The 21,082-nt window shown below is 43.9% G+C and overlaps 1 protein-coding gene across 9 annotated transcripts in view; it reads left to right on the top strand.

Annotated features, from left to right (window-relative positions):
* ASNS (asparagine synthetase (glutamine-hydrolyzing)) overlaps window positions 1–21,082 on the top strand; it is a 151,353-nt gene that overhangs the window by 58,222 nt on the left and 72,049 nt on the right. The window contains exon 3 of one of the 9 annotated variants that reach the window (XM_069587487.1): window positions 6,574–6,612. The exons of 4 other annotated variants lie outside the window; for them this stretch is intronic. Coding sequence is in view for 1 of the 5 variants with exons in the window: in XM_069587484.1 (XP_069443585.1) it covers window positions 2,458–2,521 (64 nt within the window). In the remaining 4 variants the exon portion in view is untranslated. Of the gene's footprint in view, window positions 1–2,296; window positions 2,522–6,573; window positions 6,669–16,089; window positions 16,263–21,082 lie in introns of those variants that run through there. 4 more of the 9 variants (XM_069587493.1, XM_069587490.1, XM_069587484.1 and 1 more) reach the window with 4 other exon arrangements.

Raw genomic sequence — 21,082 nt, 5'->3', positions numbered from 1 at the left:
ACTTTAGAGACTTTATGTATATTTAAAGCACACAGATTTATTACTTTAAACTCTATAGGTCATAGTTTAGTATGGCTCTACTGGATTAAAATCAAGGTGTCCTCTGGTCTGTGTGTCTTTCTAAAGGCTTTAGGGAGCATCTGTTTCCTGTTTGTCTCCATTTCTGGGGCATTCAGTTCCTTGCAGATATGTCTGAGGGCTTCATTTTCTTGCTGACTGCCAGCTTGGGGCAGAGCCACAGTCCACTTGTGGTCTTTGGCTCAGAGTCTTCATCCACTGTCCTAAAACCAGCTGTGACGGCTCAAGTGCCTCTCACACTTCACATCTCTTCCTTCTTCTGTCCCAGCTCTGACCCAGTCAGAAAAGTCTCTTTACTTTTAAGGACACATGTAATTAAATTGGGCCCAGCCAGATAATCCAGGATAATCTCCCCATCTCTAGGTAGATAACCTTAATCATGTCTGCCAAATCCCTTTTGCTATGTGAGAGAATGATTCTAGGATTAGAACATGGACATCTTTGGGAAGGGGTGGGAAGCATTACCCTGTCAACCTCCATAAAGCATACACTGTGTTGTATCTAGAAATCGCACAGAGAACTGCAACAGACACCTTAAAACCTGAGGTGAGGGGGGTGGGGAGACAGAGAAAATGTAAGACTTACAAAGAATAATTATCATTAACTCCTTCAAACTTATCAGTGGCATGAGATGCTAAGGAAAATATGGAGAAAGGCTTTCAAAGTTGTCTGGGGAAATTTTAAAATCCAGATTATTGCAATGCTTAACCAAACTATCGATTGAATTTGGGGGGAAGGGCATTTTCAAATATTCAAGAATTATAATTTTTCCTCTAACACACCTTTCCTTAAAAAGTTACTTGAGGTGGATTTCAGCAATAAGAGAGAGTAATCTAAGGAAAAGGAAGATGGGGGACACAGGAAGCAGAGAAATAAAGTCCCAGGATGGTTGCTGGGCAGCAGCCCATGGAGAACCCAGCCCACATTGGAGCGGGAAGATTGAGGACTCCAGACAGAAATGGTATCGAAAGACTTCAGGGTGGATAGGACTAGCCCACAGAGGGCTCGAAAATACTGAGGCTATAGTAAAGGTACAGAGTGCATGCGTGCTTTAGTCGCTCAGTCATGTCTGACTGTTTTTGCGACCCCATGGACTGTAGCCTGCCAGGTTCCTCTGTCCGTGGGATTTCCCAGGCAAGAATACTGAAGTGGGTTACCATTTCCTTCTCCAGGGGATCTTCCTGGCCCAGGGATTGAACCCGTGTCTCCTTCACCGGCAGGTGGATCCTTTACTACTGAGACGCCTGGGAAGCCCAAGGTGGAGAACACATGGTCCAAAGTGAAAGCAACATGTTCTGATCTAAGTAACTGAGAAACCTCAACTGTGCTTAAACCACAGTTTTTTGCCAGCTGTGTTTTAAGCCGCTCTAAGCAGCAAATAAGTAGTCCCTTTTGTGTGAAATACTGCAGTCAGGGCAGTGGGGCTGTAGAGGAGAGTACAGTACCTGTGTACACATCCCACCTGGGCAGATTCATATGTGATGACTGTGGGAACATGTCTGGAAGGATGCCTGCTATGATGTTTATAACGATTGTAGTTGAGAGATGGGATTTGAGTGATTTCTTTTTGTTTATCTGTGTTTTTCAAAGTTTTCTAACATGATCCTCTGTCAGCTGTTTGAGTTAGATGGTATCAGTGATTTTTAAAAACAATGTAGAGAATATTGTGTCATTATTATGTGGAAAAAACATAATGGAGATAGAAACTATGTTCCAACTTCTGGCTTCGGTGCTAATAAGCAAACTAGGACAACTGGTCATCCTTTGTCCTGTTGTGAGACCTAGCAGGAAAAAAAAAGAGGCCAAAAGCATACAAAGGGTGTTCCGTGCATACGTTCAAATTGACTGTGTCTTAAATTGCCAAGCACACCAGGCACAGGAAACAGGAACGAGATACAGTCTCTGTCCTGAAGATACTCCAAGTCAGAGAAGGAGCAGACCAGGAACACTTCAGTCACATCACACAGTGAAGAGTGCTGTGCTTCATGTAAACATGGAGTGCCCTGGAACCCCAGAAAAATGGAAGCCCCCTCAAACCAGGGAGGGTCCCGTGCGGCTTCTGGTAGGAGATGACCTAAGACGTGTTCTCAAAAGCAAATGGGAACAAGCCGGATGGAAAGGGCATTCTTGGCAGGGCAGTGGTGTACACTGTGGGTTGGAAAGACCACGGTGGGCTTCCCTGGTGGCTCAGTGGTAAAGAATTTGCCTGCCGATGCAGGAGACACGGGTTTGATCCCTGATCCAGGAAGATCCCACATGCCGCGGAGCAACTAAACCCGTGCGCCACAACTGTTGAGCTTGTAGTCCAGAGCCCAGGAGCTGCAACTATTGAGCCCACGGGCCCTCCAGCCTGCGCTCCACAACCAGAGAAGCCACACAATGAGAAGCCCATGCGCTGCAACTAGAGAGAGCCCCCTCTGCATCGAGAGAAGAGCCTGCGCAGGTGAGGACCCAGCACAGTCAAAAACACATAAGTAACATTATTTTTTAAAAAAGGAAAGACCATGGTGATCCTGTAGCTGCTAGTGGCGTGAGGGGGTTAGAGCCTCGGGGGCGTGTGGTTCTGGCATGGCGGGTAGGAGATGGGTTGTGAAGAGGCTACAAAACCTACTCAAGTGTCTGGGCTTTTACAGCATTTACTCTGGTGGTTGCGTATGAGATGGAGTGAAAGGGAATGGGATCAAGATTATTTATGATGTGAGGGTTTAGAAAGAATATATGTGATCCTTGTGGAAGCCCCTCCCAACTCACCCTGTCTAGTCAGATTCCTCTGCCTCCCCTACCCTGTCATTGCACCCTACCTGTTTCCTTCTCAGTACTTAGATTTCTCTTCTTAAACTATTTTGATCACTTACCTGATTATAGTCTTTCTACCCCATTAAGCTATAAGCCGCACAGGACAAAGACTGTCTGTTTTATCCACCAATGCAGTGCGTATGCTGCTGCTACTGCTAAATCGCTTCAGTCGTGTCCGACTCTGTACGACCCCATAGACGGCAGCCCACAGGCTCCCCCGTCCCTGGGACTCTCCAGGCAAGAACACTGGAGTGGGTTGCCATTTCCTTCTCCAATGCATGAAAATGAAAAGGGAAAGTGAAGTCGCTCAGTCGTGTCTGACTCCTAGCGATCCCATGGACTGCAGCCTACCAGGCTCCTCCACCCGTGGGATTTTCCAGGCAAGAGTACTGGAGTGGGGTGCCATTGCCTTCTCCGATGCAGTGTGTATAGCTTGCACCTAAAGAGTTGTGGGCACTCAACAACTGCCCAGAAAAAGGCAGCAGCAGCGATGGAGGTGGAAAGAAGGCAGATTTGAGAGTTTAGATACAGACTAGAGAGAACCTGGTGATTGATTGATTTAGAGTTGTGCCGGATTGAGTGCTGGGGTTGGAGAGCATAAAGATGAGTCTTCAGGGGCCTGACTCAGGAGACATCAGACTCAGCTGGTGGTTGTTGGGTGAGTGTGGGTGGGGTGGAAGGGAGAGGGTTGGGGTGAGAATGTGTTCTCACTAGAGAGCAATTGCAACCCTAAACTCACCCCACAGGTTTAACTCCCCTGCCTTCCTGCTTTTTCAGTGATTCTTAAACTTTGCTGCACCTTAGAATGATGTGTTAAAAACCTGACATGGGGGACTTTCCTTAAATCAGTGAAATCTATCTACCAGTGAAGATAGGGATGGAGCCTCCGAATTTTTAAAGCTTTAAAATATCGATATTCCGGTGAGCACCATTGTCCCATGAGTTTCCAGATGAGCAGTCCCCTTCCTGCCCTTTGTCTGGAAACCCCAGGCTTATCAGTCATCTCACTCTGCCGGCTCATGGCTGAGCCATCAGCTGGCTTCCATTCCTCTTCACCAGGGTTGGGTCCTGGCACTGAAACCCTTCTACAAATATTTGTGCTTTTAACCTGCCACTGCCTGTCATGTATGTCACCTCGGCCAATATTTACACTTGTAGACGACTGTGCTTAATGCTTAATGGTGTGTTCAGCTTAAAAGGTGTGAAGGATGTGAATTACTTGAGTTTTCCTGTTTCCTTTTGAACCTTGGAAAACATCCAGATGGTTCTCTTTAGCCCTTATTCACTTTCTTCAAACATTTCACAACTGGGGCCGGTAAAAGTAGACCCAATGACGCAATACTCAATTTCTAATTTCTTGCCAATAACCAGGAAGCATCTTGTGGGTTGGTGGTGTGGCGAGGAAGAGGGACAGCATATTGTGTAACACTGTGTACCAACGCAAAATTGGGCTGTGGTTATCTTCTGGGGTAACCCCTGGTGGTTTTTCAGTATGGACATGACTACAAGTGTCTGTGGTTTTTCAGGGCACAAGATGATCTCCTGAAAGTGATGAGGTCCAGGAATGAAACTTCACTGTTTGAAAATTAATTTTAAAAATTAATAGGGTGGGTTTTTTTCTTCAGAACCTATACATGATTTGACAGTTGAAAGTGTTTGCATCTTACTTTCCGTATTTGGTTTCTACACACATTCTTTGATCCTGAAGACAAATTTTGTACTTGCAGACTCTGATTTCTTCTATGGCAAAGTTTCTGGAGGATCTTCCCTAGTGGCTTAGATAGTAAAGAATCTGCCTGCAATGCAGGAGACCTGGGTTTGATTTCTGGGTCAGGAAGATCCTCTGGAAAAGGGTATGACAACCTACTCCAGTATTCTTGCCTGGAAAATTCCATGGACAGAGGAACCTGTTGGCTACAAACCATGCACTCACAAAGAGTCAGACACGACTGAGCAGTCTCTCCCCAGGGCTCGGTTTGGCACTGCCTGGTCCAAAATGATTTTCTGGTTCCCTGGTGGCTCAGACGGTAAAGAATCTCTGGGTTTGATCCCTGGGTGGGAAGATCCCCTGGAGAAGGGAACAGCTCCCCCCTCTGGTATTCTGGCCTGGAGAAGTCCGTGGACAGAGGAGCCTGGCAGGCTCTGGGATTGCAGAGTCGCAGACAACTGAAAACTTTCATGCACAAAGCTTCTGGAAGTGCTGCTGGGAGGAGAGATGGCTCATTTTCAGGGTGAGCCTAGTGAGGGGGCAGAGAAAAGCTCTTGCAAGGGGCTGGAGCCCCAGGTGCAAAGCCGGGAGGCTGGATTTGGTTGGAGGAGCTGCAAGTGATGGGATGACTGGCTTGTAACAGTTAAGGTTAGGTGAAAGGCTGGAATGAAGAGGTGGGTGGGCACAGGGGTCTCATGCACTCAAATGACATCCCTACAGCCTGCAATGACGTCTTCCTCTTCTGCATCCTGCGCATCCAGCTTCCCAAAGAGTGAAGTGTTAGTCACTCAGTTGTGTCTAACTCTTAGCCCACCAGGCTCCTCTGTTCAGGGGGTTTTCCAGGCAAGAGTACTGGAGTGGGTAGCCGTTCCATTCTCCAGGGGATCTTCCCAACCCAGGGATTGAACCTGGGTTTCCTGCATTGCAGGCAGATTCTTTACCATCTGAGCCATTAGGGAAACTATTAAGTGTAGATGTGATCGTTGTGCTTTTCCCTTAAAAAACAAAAATGAAACAAAAACTTCACTATGTTTTCCAATAAGACCAAATTCTTTAGACTCCCTCAGTCTAGTTGTGAGACTTTTTCCCTGCTTCTTTATTTAAAGGCAAAGTGTAGAATACAGAAAACAAAAAAAACCCAAGGACAATGCGAAAAGGCACTGGAGTTCCAGGAGACATTCCACAAGGTGACCTAACCAAGGCCATTTATTTTGCACACACAAGACTGCACAGCCTCTTTGACTTGAACACGTCGAATTCCTTGCAAAGAATTTTGCCTTTGGGAAAATCCCTGAAAAGTCCTTCAGTGTTTAAGTCCCTTAAAGAGTCAAGCGATGCTTGCACTTGAGAACATGTGGATTATCTGAAAATGTCTTCTGATATTGACTTCTAATATAATTCCACAGTGGTAAAATTACTCTGTATTTTAGTATCTTTAGACCATGAAATTTTTGCACTTTATTTTTTGTCCCTGGTTATGTTCCAGCATCTCCTAGTTTATAGTCTATGGGAACTTGAACAGAATTTGTATCCTACTATTGTGTGAAAATTGTATGAATCTTAATCATGTTGAATTGGTTCATAGTGCTTTTCAAATCTACTATATCCTCCTACTTCTCTGTGTATTCATTCTATTAACTTTTGAGAGTTTCATATTGAAACTCCAACTAAAAACCTTAATTTATTTACTTAAAAAATAATTGTGATATATAGTGGAACTATATGTAACCTTGTTCTGTATTTTCCAAGTCTATGGTAAATGTGTTACCATAGTTTCATAATTTAAAAAATAAGAAAGAGGGGGGAAAAAAGAGAAGAAATGCTAATCTAGCGGGTTATTACAAGAAAGAAGCAAGATCTGCTATTTAAGACCTTGCTTCTTTCTTATACCAATCTTATTCTTTGGCCAATTTTGTCATTTTGCAAATGTTCCTCACTCTTTTAAACCTCTGTGTTTTTGATTAAAGGAGTCCTTTTCTTTTTTTCCCCAGAATGCCTGTTCTCCATCTCTACCTGGGAAGGCTTATCAGGTTTGAGGATCTAACTGAAATGTGATTTCCTTCATCCGATTGCATTGTCATTCCAGGCGGAAGTGCCTTTTATCTGTACTTGATTACAGTTTAATATTTTAAAACTGTAATTAGAGTATAATTTACATGAATTGGCCAAAAAGTTTGTTTGGATTTTTCTGTAAGATGGTACAAAAAACCTGAACGAACTTTTTAGTCAACCCGATATTTCCTAAAAGTAAGTGTACAGGTTGATGAAGTTTCATAAGCTGAACACACTTGTGACGCCAAGAACCAGAATGTCACCAGCACCTAGGAAACCTTCTCCCATCCCCACTCCCATCCAAGACCGTAACAACGGTCTACAGGTCAGGACACAGATTAATTCTGAACTTCATCAAAGCAGGATCACAACTGCTTTTTAAGAGTATATACTCTTTCATATCCATATCTTTCCCCTAATATTATGTTTGTGAGATTCATTCATGTTGTTACAGTATTTGTGGATGATTCATTCTTGTGGCTGTGTAGTGTTTCATTGTGAGAATATACCACAAGCCAGTCATGCATTCTACTGTTGATAGCCTATTTGCTACTTTGAACGTTCTAGTATTCACCTTTTGGTAAAAGTATGTGTGCATGTTTGTTGCCTGTGAACATAGCAGTAGAGTTGTGGGGTCATAGGTGCACATACATAGATACTGTTAGCCAATTTCCCATGTGACTGCCTCACTGTACACACCCACTGCTGATGCATGGGAGTTCTAGTTGCTCCACATCCTTACTGTGACTTGATATTTCCATCCCATCCATGCACTGAATATGCCTTCCAAAGAGTGTCTACCACAGAGTTTCTATTCAAGGCTACAAAGAGACCCAGATCAATGTATAAAGTAGAACAACCCCCCCCCCCCCCGCCTTCAACTCTTCTGCCTTGTGAGGTGTTTTTTTTTTTTTTTTGGTTTGTTTATTTGTTTTGTTTCGAGTATTTGAGAAATAAAATTTCTTCCTTATTTTGAAAACTAAAGAGAGCATAGGAAACCTTCAGATGTGCTGGAAATGTTCTATATCTTACACAGTATGATGGTTACATAAGCATAAATGAACATGAATGAACATAAACATGAATGATTTAAAAAACTAATAGAGCATCAACAAATTTGTATACCTTTCTACAGTCCCATCCCAACGATCAGTGTAAAGAAAGACTTATGTGAATACATATTCAGAATAGGTTCTTGCCAGGCTGGGGAGTAGATTAGTGATTTGAATGTAACCCAGTCTGGAGGTTCTCAGAGAAGCAGATTGACCACTTGCAACATGGTGCCTATTTTTCTGCCTTAATTGTCACTCTAAGTTTACTTGATGGAAAAGGGGAGAGGAATCAGTGTGCATTTCTTCCAAAGACAAGTTGGTTCTAAATGAAGAGGTGATACTGGTAAAAACTCTTCAGCTTCCTTCAAATATCATGTTTGTGCCGTGTTTACTCCACTGCTGTTTGTACTGGGCACTCCGAAGCCTGGAGTTCTGGAATAAAATAAAGATCAAGCATAGATCTAGAAATCTTTAAAAAAAAACAAAACTGTAAGGTGTCATTTTTATTGTTTTTTTTTTTCCCAAAACAATATTGCCACCTATTGGTAGAAAAGGAGAACTTTATTTCAATGTTTTAATTGCAAGCAGTAATGATTCAACCATGGATGAAAATAAGCTGTATTAACTCAACATTTTCACCCTAACCTGCTCCCACCACCTTTCACAAGAGATAGAGCTCATAGGATTCTTAAATGTCACAAAATCAAGTACTTGATCCAGACAGCTGGCATCACTGCCTTCTATGTTTGCTTGAGAGAAATTTTAGATGTTTCATTGTTAGCTATCATTCCATATAACACTATTTTAAGATCAAGAAACTACTTTTTCTGTCACGTGTGTTAGTAAATTCTCCCAGTAAATCTCACGCTCATTAGCAGAGATGTGTCGTCACACTGTTGTGTTTACAATATTGTTCTGTTGAAAGTTTTCACTTTTGTCTCAGACGCAAAGGATTTGTTAACAAAATGATCCACTTGTTATATACAAATAAATAATACCAGTATTTATTAGAAGATTATCTGGCTTACTTTCAGTATACTAATACTAAAAGAAAAAAGAAATAGAAACAGCAAAGGATACATCACCAAATTGGGTTTTGACCAACATCCAGACTCAAACAGCACTGGGAAGTCCATGACATAGCACCTCTGGAGTCCTAACTGGGAGAAGGTTCCAGGCAGTGCATCAGCTCTGTGGGTGGGACTTCAAAGATTGAGTTCCTGCTTAAAATCCTAGGATGTAAACTGATATCATCAATCTGTGAGCAAACTGCAGCTCTGGTTTCATGTTCAGTTCACTTCAGTCGCTCAGTCGTGTCTGACTCTTTCCAACCCCATGGACTGCAGCACGTCAGGCTTCCCTGCCCATCACCAACTCCCGGAGCCTACTTAAACTCTTGTCTATCACGTCGGTGATGCCATCCAACCATCTCATCCTCTGTCGTCCCCTTCTCCTGTCTTCAATCTTTTCCAGCATCAGGATCTTTTTCAATGAGTCAGTTCTTTGCATCAGGTGGCCAAAGTATTGGAGTTTCAGCTTCAGCATCAGTCCTTCCAATCAATATTCAGGACTGATTTTCTTTAGGATGGACTGGTTGAATCTCCTTGCAGTCCAAGGGACTCTCAAGAGTCTACTCCAACATCACAGCATCTAAAGCATCAATTCTTTGGCGCTCAGCTTTCTTTATAGTCTAACTCTCAATGGTCTAACTATGACTACTGGAAAAACCATAGCTTTGACTAGATGGGACTTTGTTGGCAAAGTAATGTTTCTGCTTTTTAATATGCTGTCGAGGTTGGTCATAACTTTCCTTCCAAGGAGCAAGCATCTTTTAATTTCATGGCTGCAGTCACCATCTGCAGTGATTTTGGAGCCCCCCAAAATAGTCTGTCACTGTTTCCATTGCTTCCCCATCTATTTGCCATGAAGTGATGGGACCAGATATCATGATCTTAGTTTCCTGAATGTTGAATTTTAAGCCAACATTTTCTACTCTCCTCTTTCATTTTCATCAAGAGACTCTTTAGTTCTTCACTTTCTGCCATAAGGGTGGTGTCATCTGCATATCTGAGGTTATTGATATTTCTCCTGGCAATCTTGATTCCATTTTGTGCTTCATCCAGCCCAGCATTTCTCATGATGTACTCTGCATATAAGTTAAATAAGCAGGGTGACAATATACAGCCTTGACGTACTCCTTTTCCTATTTGGAACCAGTCTGTTGTTCCATGTCCAGTTCTCACGTTGCTTCCTGACCTGCATATAGATTTCTCAGGAGGCAGGTCAGGTGGTCTGGTGTTCCCTTCTCTTTAAGAATTTTCCATAGTTTGTTGTGATGGTTCCATGTTAATGCTGGTTTTTTTTTTTTTTTTGTCTTAAAACTTGAAATGTTGCTAAGCCTAGGGCTTGGTGGGCCAGCTCCCCTCCAGGGGCTCAACAATCTCAAGAATGTTCCACCATCTTATCTATGGTGCTGCAAGGCTTGCAGTCACAGTAGGCAGTCACTCAAGTCACTGATATCAGGGCAGTGTCCAGGCAGATTAGAAGCAAGGTCAGAGGACTGTTCTGCTTTGTCTCTGAAGCCTAAACAAGACTATTTATTTAATTTCCCTAGCAGAGATTTGGCAAAGTCTACTTTATTAACTTCAATTTATTACATTTTACTGTTTTTCTTTTAACTGCTGGATGTAACAAAGTTTTCCCTTAGCATGAAAATGAATGCTTTTAAAAATAATAATTAGGGGAAACTTGCATTCTTCTCTGATAAAATACTAACATGTCAACAGTAATACTAGTTGCATATCAAAGACACCATAAAACAAAAATTGCCCTGGTAAAAATGTTCTGAAGACATAGAAAACTTGACAGTTTAAATTTTTAGTGCATCTTTTTCTTGTGTTTTGTTTGTTTGTGTATTAATTTGCCAAACATTTATGGTGGTTGTTGTTCGGTCACTAAATTGTGTTAGACTTTCTGTGACCTCATGGACTAAGCACACCAGGCTTCCCTGTCCTTCACTGTCTCCCAGAGTTTTCTCAGATTCATGTCCACTGAGTCGGTGATGCTATATAACCATCTCATCCTCTGCTGCTCCCTTCTCCTTTTGCCTTCAATCTTTCCCAACATCATGGTCTTTTCCAATGAGTCGGCTCTTCACATCAGATGGCCAAAGTATTGGAGCTTCAGCATCAGTCCTTCCAATGAGTATTGAGGGTTGATTTCCTTTAGGATTGGCTGGTTTGACCTCTTGGCAGTCCAAGGGACTCTCAAGAGTCTTCTCCAGCACCACAGTTCAAAAGCATCAATTCTTTGGGATTCAGCCTTCTTCATGGTGCAACTGTCATATCTGTACATGACTACTGGAAAAAACATAGCTTTGACTAGATGGACCTTTGTTGGTAAAGTGATGTCTTTGCTTTTTAATACACTGTCTGGGTTTGTCATAGCTTTTTTCCCAAGGAGCAGAATCTTTATTTCATGGTTATAGTCATCATCTGAAGTGATTTTGGAGCCCAAGAAAATAAAGTCTGCCACTGTTTCCACTTTTTCTCCATCTATTTGGCATGAAGTGATCGACAGGATGCCGTGATCTTAGTTTTTTGAATGTTGAGTTTTAAGCCACCTTTTTCACTCTCCTCTTTCAACTTCATCAAGAGACTCTTTAGTTCCTCTTTGCTTTCCGCTATTAGAGTGGTATCATCTGCATACCACTTGTTGATATTTCTCCCAGCAATCTTGATTCCAGCTTGTGATTCATCCAACCTGCATTTTGCATGATGTACTCTGCATATAATGAAGGAGGGCATGGCAACCCACTCCAGTATTCTTGCTTGGAGAATGACGTGGACAGAGGAGCCTGGCAGGCTACAGTCCATGGGGTTGCAAAGAGTTGGACACTACTGAAGTGACTGAGCATGCACACACCCTGCACATAAGTTAAATAAACAGGGTGACAATATACAGCCTTGTCGGACTCCTTTCCCAATTTGGAACCAGTCAGTTGTTCCATGTAAAGTTCTAACTATTGCTTTTTGACCTGCATACAGGTTTCTCAGGGGACAGGTAAGGTGGTTTGCTATTCCCATCTCTTTAAGAATGTTCCACAGTTGGTTGTGATCCACACAATCAAAGGCTTTTGTGTAGTCAGGGAAGCAGAAGTAGATATTTTTCTGGAATTCCCTTGTCTTCACTGTGATCCGATGAATGTTGGCAATTTGATGTCTGTTTCCTCTGCCTTTTCTAAATCCCGCTTGTATATCTGAAGTTCTCAGGTCACGTACTATTGAGATCTAGCTTGAAGGATTTTTAACATAATGTCATAAACATTTATTAGGAACTTACTATATGTTAGCATTTAGCTAGAAGCTGGGAATACAAAGATTAATGTGACAGCTGGTTCCCACTGAGAGGCTGTACTGTAGGCAGGTAAGACACACACAGAGACAGTATTAATTGTAATACTGATAATACTTTGTAGAAAGTATAGTTACCAAAATATTCTGAAGACACGGTGAGAGGCACCTCAATCCTGATGGAAAGATGGAGGGGAGGACAGCTTTGTCGGGGGAAACCCGAGTCCATTTCCAAATAAGTGTTTGCTTGGCAGACTGAGCGACTGAACTGAACTGAACTGAACTGGCAGAGGGCAGGGGTTGAGGGTGGTGCAGGGCTAAAGTGGAGTTTGAAGTGTCTCCACCTGGGACTTCCAGGTGGAGCGGTCTACTTCCCATTTGGAGATGGGAGTCAGAAGCAGGTGCATAGAATAGAGAGTGAGAGAGAATTTTGGAATTTCACCCAAGAAACTCTGTAGCAAAAAAGACGCATGGCTGGGGATGAACATCAGAGAGGGCAGAGGCATCCTGGCTCCCAGAGAACCTCCAGAAGCAAAGAATCAAGATTCCCCAAGAGAACAAGAAAGTTCAGTCATGGAACCAGAGGGACTCATCCACAGCCATGAGGCCAAATTGGCCAAAAGTTCCACTTTGTTTGACTCCTCGGGGTTTGTAATATTTTTAAAATAGTTGCCAACTTCTAAGGGTCGAGTGATGCCTCATAAAATCTGCATGTTTAGCTGCCCATGAAGCACTGGAATATCGGCTATGTAGGGCCTAGCTTCCTCACAGCTGCACAGCAGCAGCCCTTTTGCTGTGGTGACGGGCTCTCCAAGACCCCACAGGCTCATATCCTGAGGTGGCCATTTCGTTCATTGAGGTGACCTGCCTCCTCTGGGCATTTACATCTGGGATCTTCCCCTAGAATTTCAAGGATGGTGTGATCTCCAAATGTCCACTGCAGCAGAGGAATGACTAAGGAATGAGAGAATCTCCCCTGCCTTTCAATTAGTAGCTGGTGAGTCAGCGGAGTGACCTGAGGGAAGGGAAGATGAAGAAGATTAAGTAAACCAGGGAAGCAGCCGAAATCACCATGGATTGAGGAGTGGCCAGGAGGGAAGGGAGAGCGTGGTGAGGATAGAGGGGCAAGTGACCTTTTCTTTAAGGGCCACAGAGCAGATCTTTTTGGCTTGGCTGGCCAGATGATCTCTGTCACTACTCTTCAACTATTCTGTTGTTCAGCACAAAAGCAGCTATAGATAATAGATAAACAAATAAGCATGGCCATATTCCAGTCAGATTTTATTCGCAAAGCTAGGCTTTCTGTGGCCCACAGCTTGCCCAGATGGCGTACACTGGGTCAGGGGTAGGACATTAGGTTGAGAGGAAAGCCGACAGGTCTGTAGACAAGGGGAGGGGTTGGTAAAAAGGAGACATTGAAGGTAAAGAAAAGCAGGAGAATGATTGATGAGGCCACTTCCAGAGGGAGCAGGAGGGAGACAGGGCAAGGCGCTCAGTGGGGGTGAGGGGAGGAAGACCGTGCCAGCCAAGGCAAGAGCTGAGCAGAGCTGGAAAGCGAGCTTGCAGTGTGGGAGTGAAAGGAAGCTGGATATTGATCCTGTTGCTGCTGGTGCCAGTTTTGTGGATAAAGTAGGAATGAAGCAATCAACTGAGAGTCATTGGGAAGATGGGATGAAGACGCTGGAACAACAGAAAGTTGACAAACGGTGCTGAGGGCTCAGCAGAGAAATAAATGTGTTGTTGCATTGTTGCCATTTTGCATGGCAGCAGCAACCCCAGAGTTTCGAGTCAGAGAATGTAGATGGTGAATTTTGAGATAGTAATTCAGAACACATGGGTCTCAGCTGAGACGTTGTAGATGAGGCCAAGAGGGTCCTGCAAGATGGGAAGGAGAGAACAGGTCAAGGAATTAGAGGGGTTTTGTGAACAGATCTAGAGAGTGTGAAGGTTGTTCAGCCAGTAAGTCATATCCAACCCTTTGTGACCCCATGGACTGTAGCATGCCAGGTTTCCCTGTCCTTCACTATCTCCTGGAGTTTGCTCAAATTGATGTCCATTGAGTCAGTGATGCCATCCAATCATCTCATCCTCTGTCACCCACTTCTCCTGCCATCAATCTTTCCCAGCATTAGGGTCTTTTCTAATGAGTCAGCTCTTCGCATCAGGTGGCCTAAGTATTGGCGCTTAAATTTTAGCATCAGTCCTTCCAATGAATATTCAGGACTGATTTCTTTTAGGATTGACTGGTTTGATCTCCTTGCTGTCCAAGGGACTCTCAAGAATCTTCTCCAGCATCACAGTTCGAAAGCATCAATTCTTTGGCACTCAGCCTTCTTTATGGTCCAACTCTCACATTCATAGATGACTACTGGAAAAAACATAACTGGCTAGACAGACCTTTGTTGGCAAAGTGATAGCTCTGTTTAACACACTGTCTTAACTTTTCATAACTTTTTGTCATAACTTTTGTCATAACTTTTTTTCCAAAAGAAAAGTGTAAAGATGGAGAGCAGAAAAGATACAGGAAGTGATTTGAGAACAAATGATTGGGGTTTAGAATTTCTGTGTTGGGGCATTTCCAGGATATTAAGATCTAAGTCAGGCTCCTTTATTAGGGGGTTGAAATGCAGTGCAGCTAAGGACAGTCAGTATCGGGAAGTAAAGTTGCTCACTAGCTATCTTCACAGAGGCTGAAATCTCTCAGGATTTGGAACGAAGGGGCTTTCACTCAGTGATGGAGAGTGACCTGAAGGCAGCAGATGACAGCAATGAGGAGGAGTGGGAGGACGTGTGTCTGCCTGGCACGGGCATTCACTAGAGGTGGGAGCAATAAACTCCTTCTAGGCTCACAGGTGCCTGTTCTAGCCCTGTGGAGTCAGCACTTTCCGTTGCCAAGGAGACCAGTTCATCGCTGTCTCTACAGACAGGCCCGTTGGGGCCTGTTCAAGATGTGGAGGAGGAGCGTGTTGCTCACAGGCTCACCCTCTCCTTACAAGTCCCTACAGGCCCCACTGTGAGCTTTCTCTCAAACTTCTGTGGCGTAGTCCTGTCATTAGAGAATATGTGGGACTTCCCTGGTGGTCTGGTGGTTAAGAATCCACCTTGCAACAATGCAGGGGGCGCAAGTTCAATCCCTGGTTGGGGAACTAAGATCCCACATTCCTCAGAGCAGCTAAGCCTACGAGTCACAACTAGAGAGTCAGTATGGCAGTAAGGAAAGATCCCAAGACCCAGCCCAACCAAATAAACAAGTAAATAAATATTTGTAAAAACTAGAGAATATGTCGGCTTTCCCAGCCTGCCTGCTTCTTCTGGCCTGTCTCTGATTCTATTCAAGCTGCAGCTCCAGCCGATAATGGGTGTCTGCTCCCCTTTCACCAGCAGATGGACAGGTGATCAGAATATCTCTGCTGCAAATATTCCTGGGAGAGGAGCCTGGAGTCTTCCTAAATGACAGCCCCCCAGCCCCACCCCCATAGGGGCTGTATGACCAGCGCTGTGGCAGAATCCATTTGGAATCACAGGGCAGGGGGTGTTCAAGTTGTGGACAGTTAGTGAGCACTCTTCTCCAAGTTCCACCCTGAGACGGGCCTCAGACCAGGACTCTCCAGGTGGAAGATTCTGAGGAGCCTCTGAAGAGAACTAGAATAATGGGCTTAATGAAAGAAAGCCATACACGTGTAGCTTATGTAAACTGCACGCAGTATCGTCTGCACCAGATTGTTAACCACTCTGTTTAATAACCTGTCCTTATCCCCTCTCCCCCTGCTTTCTCCCAGAAATTGAAGCTTTGCTTTTGGCACCAAGTATGAGCTGGCCCTTTGAGTTTAGAGAGAGGGACAGATCACACAGGAATTAAATCAGAAGATGCCAGCCCCAGGGCTGGGCCATGCCCTCGTCTCTGGAGCCTTAGGAATGGAAGCTGAGTCCACATGCTTCCTCAGCTGCTGTGTCTGTGATCTTCCCTGTCAGCTGTTTAAAGAACAGCTGAGGAAGGAGGCCTGCATGCTTCTGGGCTCCCTCTGCATGTTTCAAGCATGAGTCAGACCCAGAGGCTAGCGTTTGTCCCCTCAGTTAAGAGCTGCAGCCTGTATCTCTCCAGATAAGCATCTCTGAAAAACAGCCAGTGCCGGACAGATGTAAGGATCAGAGAATGCCAAGCCTTAATTCTGGGGAGTGGGGCATCCTGGCCCACACCCTGAGGAGATAGCTTTCACCCTTCAGGTAAGATGAAAAGAAGGGAAAAAAATTCACCCCTGGTTCTCACACTAGAGAGAAGAATCAATCCTTATGGCAGTAACATTTTGCAGTTTTTGGTTTGTGTTAACAAGTCTGAAACCTATCCAGCCAACATAGCTCATATTACTGGCAAAGTGTTTTATTTTAATTCTTATTTATATTATATTATATTTATTTATTTTTGGTGGCACCGGGTCCTAGTTGTGGCACTCAGTATTCCAGTTCCCTGACCAGGGATCAAACCGGCATTCCCCATGTTGGAAGGTGTACTCTCAACCACCAGGCCATTAGGGAAGTCCTGCAAGGTGGTTTGTAACATGTCATCTAAGCCAGTGCACAGTCATTTAGTAACCCTTATATAGATGCGATGATATACTGGGTCAAGCGACTAGGACACACTGCTAAGAATTTGTTTGATTTTCATTTGTAATGCCTATTCCTTGCAATGTGGCGGGGAAATGGCACTGGTTTGGTTTTCAACCCAAAGCACTGATTTAAAAATTGTACACAGGAATCATCTGGAATTTAAAAAAAAAATTCTGACTCCCAGGCCTCCTTGCAGAGAAATCACATCAGAATCCATGGAGGTGGGAACCAGGAGTCAGGAGTCACAGATTTCCCAGGGGATTCCCCTGAATAGCCATGTCAGAGACCATCCACCCCCTGAAGAATCACATTTACTCATGTGACCATCCTCTGTCTATGGAATTCTCCAGGCAAAAATACTTGAGTGGGTAGCCATTCCCTCCTCCAGGGATCTTCCTGGCCCAGGGATTGAACCAGAGTCTCCTGCATTGCAGGCAGATTCTTTACTGTCTGAGCCACGGGGGAAGCCCAAGTGACCACAAGTGTCTCTATTAATTCAGTTCACCTTGTATTTGTTGGCATTTTGACTTGGCACTCTGAGAGCTGATTTGATTATCCTGAGGATATTTCTGGGTCCTAATAAAGTCAAAATCACTGGGAAGCAGCAGGGATAAGAGCCAGGTGGAAAGAAGAGGTCTCATGAACCACAGGGGAAATTTTCTCAGTCATGAAACCTGAAGGCTTGCAGAGCATCTCTCCAGGTCAGAGGTACTGAGCTCTGAGTCTGGACAGCTGGACGTAGCAGCAGAAGCAGTGAATCTGGGGTAAGTGGGGAGTATACCAGAGAGATTTTCTGGAATAATTTCTCTCTGCAACTGGAGATAAAGCTTATAAGCCAATTTATAAGCCAGGTGTAGTAGGATACGAGGGTGGACTTGGTCTGTTTAAAGAATCAGGAACACAGTGTACAGACTCTCAAAGTCTTTAAGTCTCTAAAGGTGATGATTCTCAGAATGATTTCTTTTTTTTATAGTTGAGAGTTTCGATGATTATTACTTTGTCAAGAAAATCACCACATTCCTTTATCAAATATGTGTTCAGTGCCTTTTCTGTGCTAGGCACACCATTTGTTACTAGAGATACAAAGATTAAATAGAACATAGTATATGCCTGTGTGAATCAATGTCCTAGATGGAGAAAAAGGTGCATAAATCAAATCCTTTTAAATAAAAGGGTAGCAAAAAATTTATGCCAGATTTGGACACAGTTCTGTGAGTCTGATGTTAACCCTAATGGCATCAACCCTTGTTGATTTCATTTTCCTTCTTCCATTGCTGTATCCTGGACTCTATTTTTTGCATATAATGTAAATTAAATACTCTATTGGTTTGTACTGCTGTTTTCAGGAGAAGGTAGGATTCTTAGCAGGGGAGGCCAGACGGTTTGGATCCTAAACTTAAGAGCAAAGAGCAACTTCTTTGAAGTCTGATGTGTTACTGAACCAGAGAGAATTCTATACAGAGGTTAAGGTAGGCAGAATTGCTACAGTAACTTGTTTCTTTTGAAATCTTTTCAGGTTTTCAGCCATGTTGACTGTTTCTACCATACTGAAATTGAGTGAAAATATTTGCTTGACCCGCATCTCTGCTCCTAGTGATAATTATTCAATGTTCTGTCACATCTTCTTTCCTAAATTTGTTGTTCAGTTGCTAAGTTGTGTATGACTCTCGCAACCCTGTGGACTGTAGCCTGCCAGGCTCCTCTGTCTGTGGGATTTCTCAGGCAAGAATGCTGGAGTGGGTTACCATTTTCACCTCCAGGGGATCTTCCTGACCCAGGGATTAAACCAGCAAGCGGAATTTTTACCCCTGAGCCACCAGGGAATCTGAATCACTGAGTAGTGATCTCCAGTCTTTTAAATATCTTTTGCCTCTCCCCTCAATGCATTTATTTGCAGTCTCCATGTGAACTCTTGGGTCCCTTCCCTTTTTCTCATTTCCTGACCCCTCCTTACCAATGTCTCATTATCTCTTTGCTGGTTTATTACACATTTTCCCAGCAGGCTCCCTCAGGCACCACAGTAGAGGGTGCTGAGCTAAACTGTAACATGCTTATTAGAACAGTACTTTATACAAGAAATCAAAACTGTTGCTTTTATAATATCCAGCAAAACTGAGGCAAAGAAAAATAAAAGGGTAGCAAAAAAGAAGCTGATGAGAAGGGAATGATCTAGGCAGAAGGGAGAAAGTACTAAGACATAAAAGGATATAGATGCTCAAAACCAGCGTGACCAGTGATGTAGTCTGGTGGGTCAGTGATATTTACCAAGCTGATTCAGGGCTTCAGGAGGGTGGCAGATTTGCTAAACAATTACACAGAAACCAGACAGACCCAGGGAGCCCGAAGGTGAAATTAGATTATCCAAGACAAGACTCTGAGCAAGCCCAGCTGCTTGTACACAGTGTTTGTATTTGGAATAACTAAGCTGCAACTGTTATTCCTTCCTCCCAGGCTTCCAGCCTAGGAGTGGAGTTGGGTGAAATGAACACAACAGTTTAAACGTCCATCTTCTGGTTTACATGATTCAAGACAAGAAGAGTCCGATTTATTTTTAGGGTGGCTCAGTGGCCTGTTCCTCCTGATCTTATCCATGTAAAGTTTGTACATTGAGACCACCTCCTGCCCAGTCTCTAATGGCAGAAACATTAGCATTATTCTGCACCTCCCTGATGTGTTAGACAGCAAGTCTACACGACTGCCTTCCCTTTAAAAAAAAAAAAATTATTTACTCTTGGTGGTGCCGGGTCTTCATTCTTGCATGGGCTTTTCTCTAGTTGCGGAAATGGGGCCACTCTTCGCTGTGGTGCAGGGCCTCCTCACTGTAGTGGCTTCTCTTCTTGCAGAGCACAGGCTTTAGGCGCTTGGGCTTCAGTAGCTACAGCTCGCAGGCTCTAGAGTGCAGGCTCAGTAGCCATGGTGCCAGGCTTAGTGTCTCCGTGGCATGTGGGATCTTTCCCCACCAGAGATCAAACAGGTGTCCCTTGCACTGCAAAGTGGATTCTTAACCACTGGACCCCTAGGGAAACCCCTGCCTTCCCTCTTCTACTCAGCATGTGCTCCGGTCCCTTCACCCTGCGGTCCACTGGAATGGCTGCCAGAGTCCCGCTTCCGGCCAGCACACCTGGTCCTGCCATCTCCTACTTCAAAACCTGTGCTGTTTTTTGAGTGGTACCTGTGTACCACTCTCAGCCTTGCTTCCTAGAGCCTCTGATGGCTGTCTGACCCCTTCGCTTGTGCTTCCACCACTTATCTCCATAAACTGGAGCTCTAGTAGATGACTCTTTCCAGAAGCTACCAGGACTTTCCATGCTGCACTGTCATTGTTCATGCTTGGAATGTCTCTCCCTTCTATTTTCTGACTGAGAAATGGGTAGTTACTCAGCCACAGTGCAATGCTTCCCAAGTGAGTTTTTCTAAAGATGAGCACCATCAAGGATATAGTATCTTTATTTATAATCTTTTGATTTGAAGGGGCGTTTTTTGCCTCACCTGAAACTGATAGGCATTCATATTTTTGAGTGACAACTGCTAGTAATAGTAAAAAATAAAAAATATCTATATTTATAAGCAGTTCAATATGTATTGAAGTCTTCCCCATGTCACCCTAAGCCCTCTGAAGTCAGAATTGTGGGAGACCGCGGAGGGGAGGGGGAAGCCTCTGATCTGGGTCCTCTCATCTGGTGAGATGATCCTGGCAGCCCCTGGTCTCCCCGGCCTCAGGCAGAATGCCCAGTTCTGTATGTCCATGCAAGGCTCTTCTCTTGTCTTATTTATTTACTCCCTTGTTTTTCTGTAACTTTTTAAAAATCTAAACATTCTAAAGTATTTAATGTCTGTTTTTTGTATGCGTTCTGACATGATATGGTGGCTTCCCTGATGGCTCAAACAGTAAAGCGTCTGCCTGCAATGCAGGAGACCTGGGTCCGATCCCTGGGTCAGGAAGATCCCTTCGAGAAGGAAATGGCAACCCACTCCAGTACTCTTGCCTGGAAAATCCCATGGACAGAGGAGCCTGGTGGGCTACAGTCCATGGGGTTGCCAAGAGTCAGATGTGACTGAGCAATTTCACTTTCTTTCTTTACATGATATGTATTGTTTGTGGGCAAAAGTTTGACTTATGTAAGTTTATTCAAATGTTACTGTTATCTATCTCATCTTGTTTCTTATGCCTGGATTGCCATTTTGGAAGGAATGGGAAATCCGGTAGCCCTGCAGTGGACATTTATCACATTTTTAATGGAATACCCACCACATGCTACTCTAATAAGGAAGGAGACAGTTTGATGATGTGGCTAAGAGTGCTGGCTCTGGGTTCTGAATGCCAGTGTTCAAATCCTAGCTTCTTCACTTATTAGCTTCATAGTCTTAGGTAGGTTACTAAATCTCTCTGCCTTTTAGATTTATCGCTTGTAAAGTAGGGACACTTTAGCACATCTCAG

The sequence above is a fragment of the Ovis canadensis genome, chromosome 4 (assembly GCF_042477335.2).
Source record: "Ovis canadensis isolate MfBH-ARS-UI-01 breed Bighorn chromosome 4, ARS-UI_OviCan_v2, whole genome shotgun sequence".
NCBI lineage: Eukaryota > Metazoa > Chordata > Mammalia > Artiodactyla > Bovidae > Ovis > Ovis canadensis.
The sequence above is the reverse complement of the archived record's forward strand: the minus strand, read 5'-3'. Positions and strand labels throughout refer to the sequence as shown.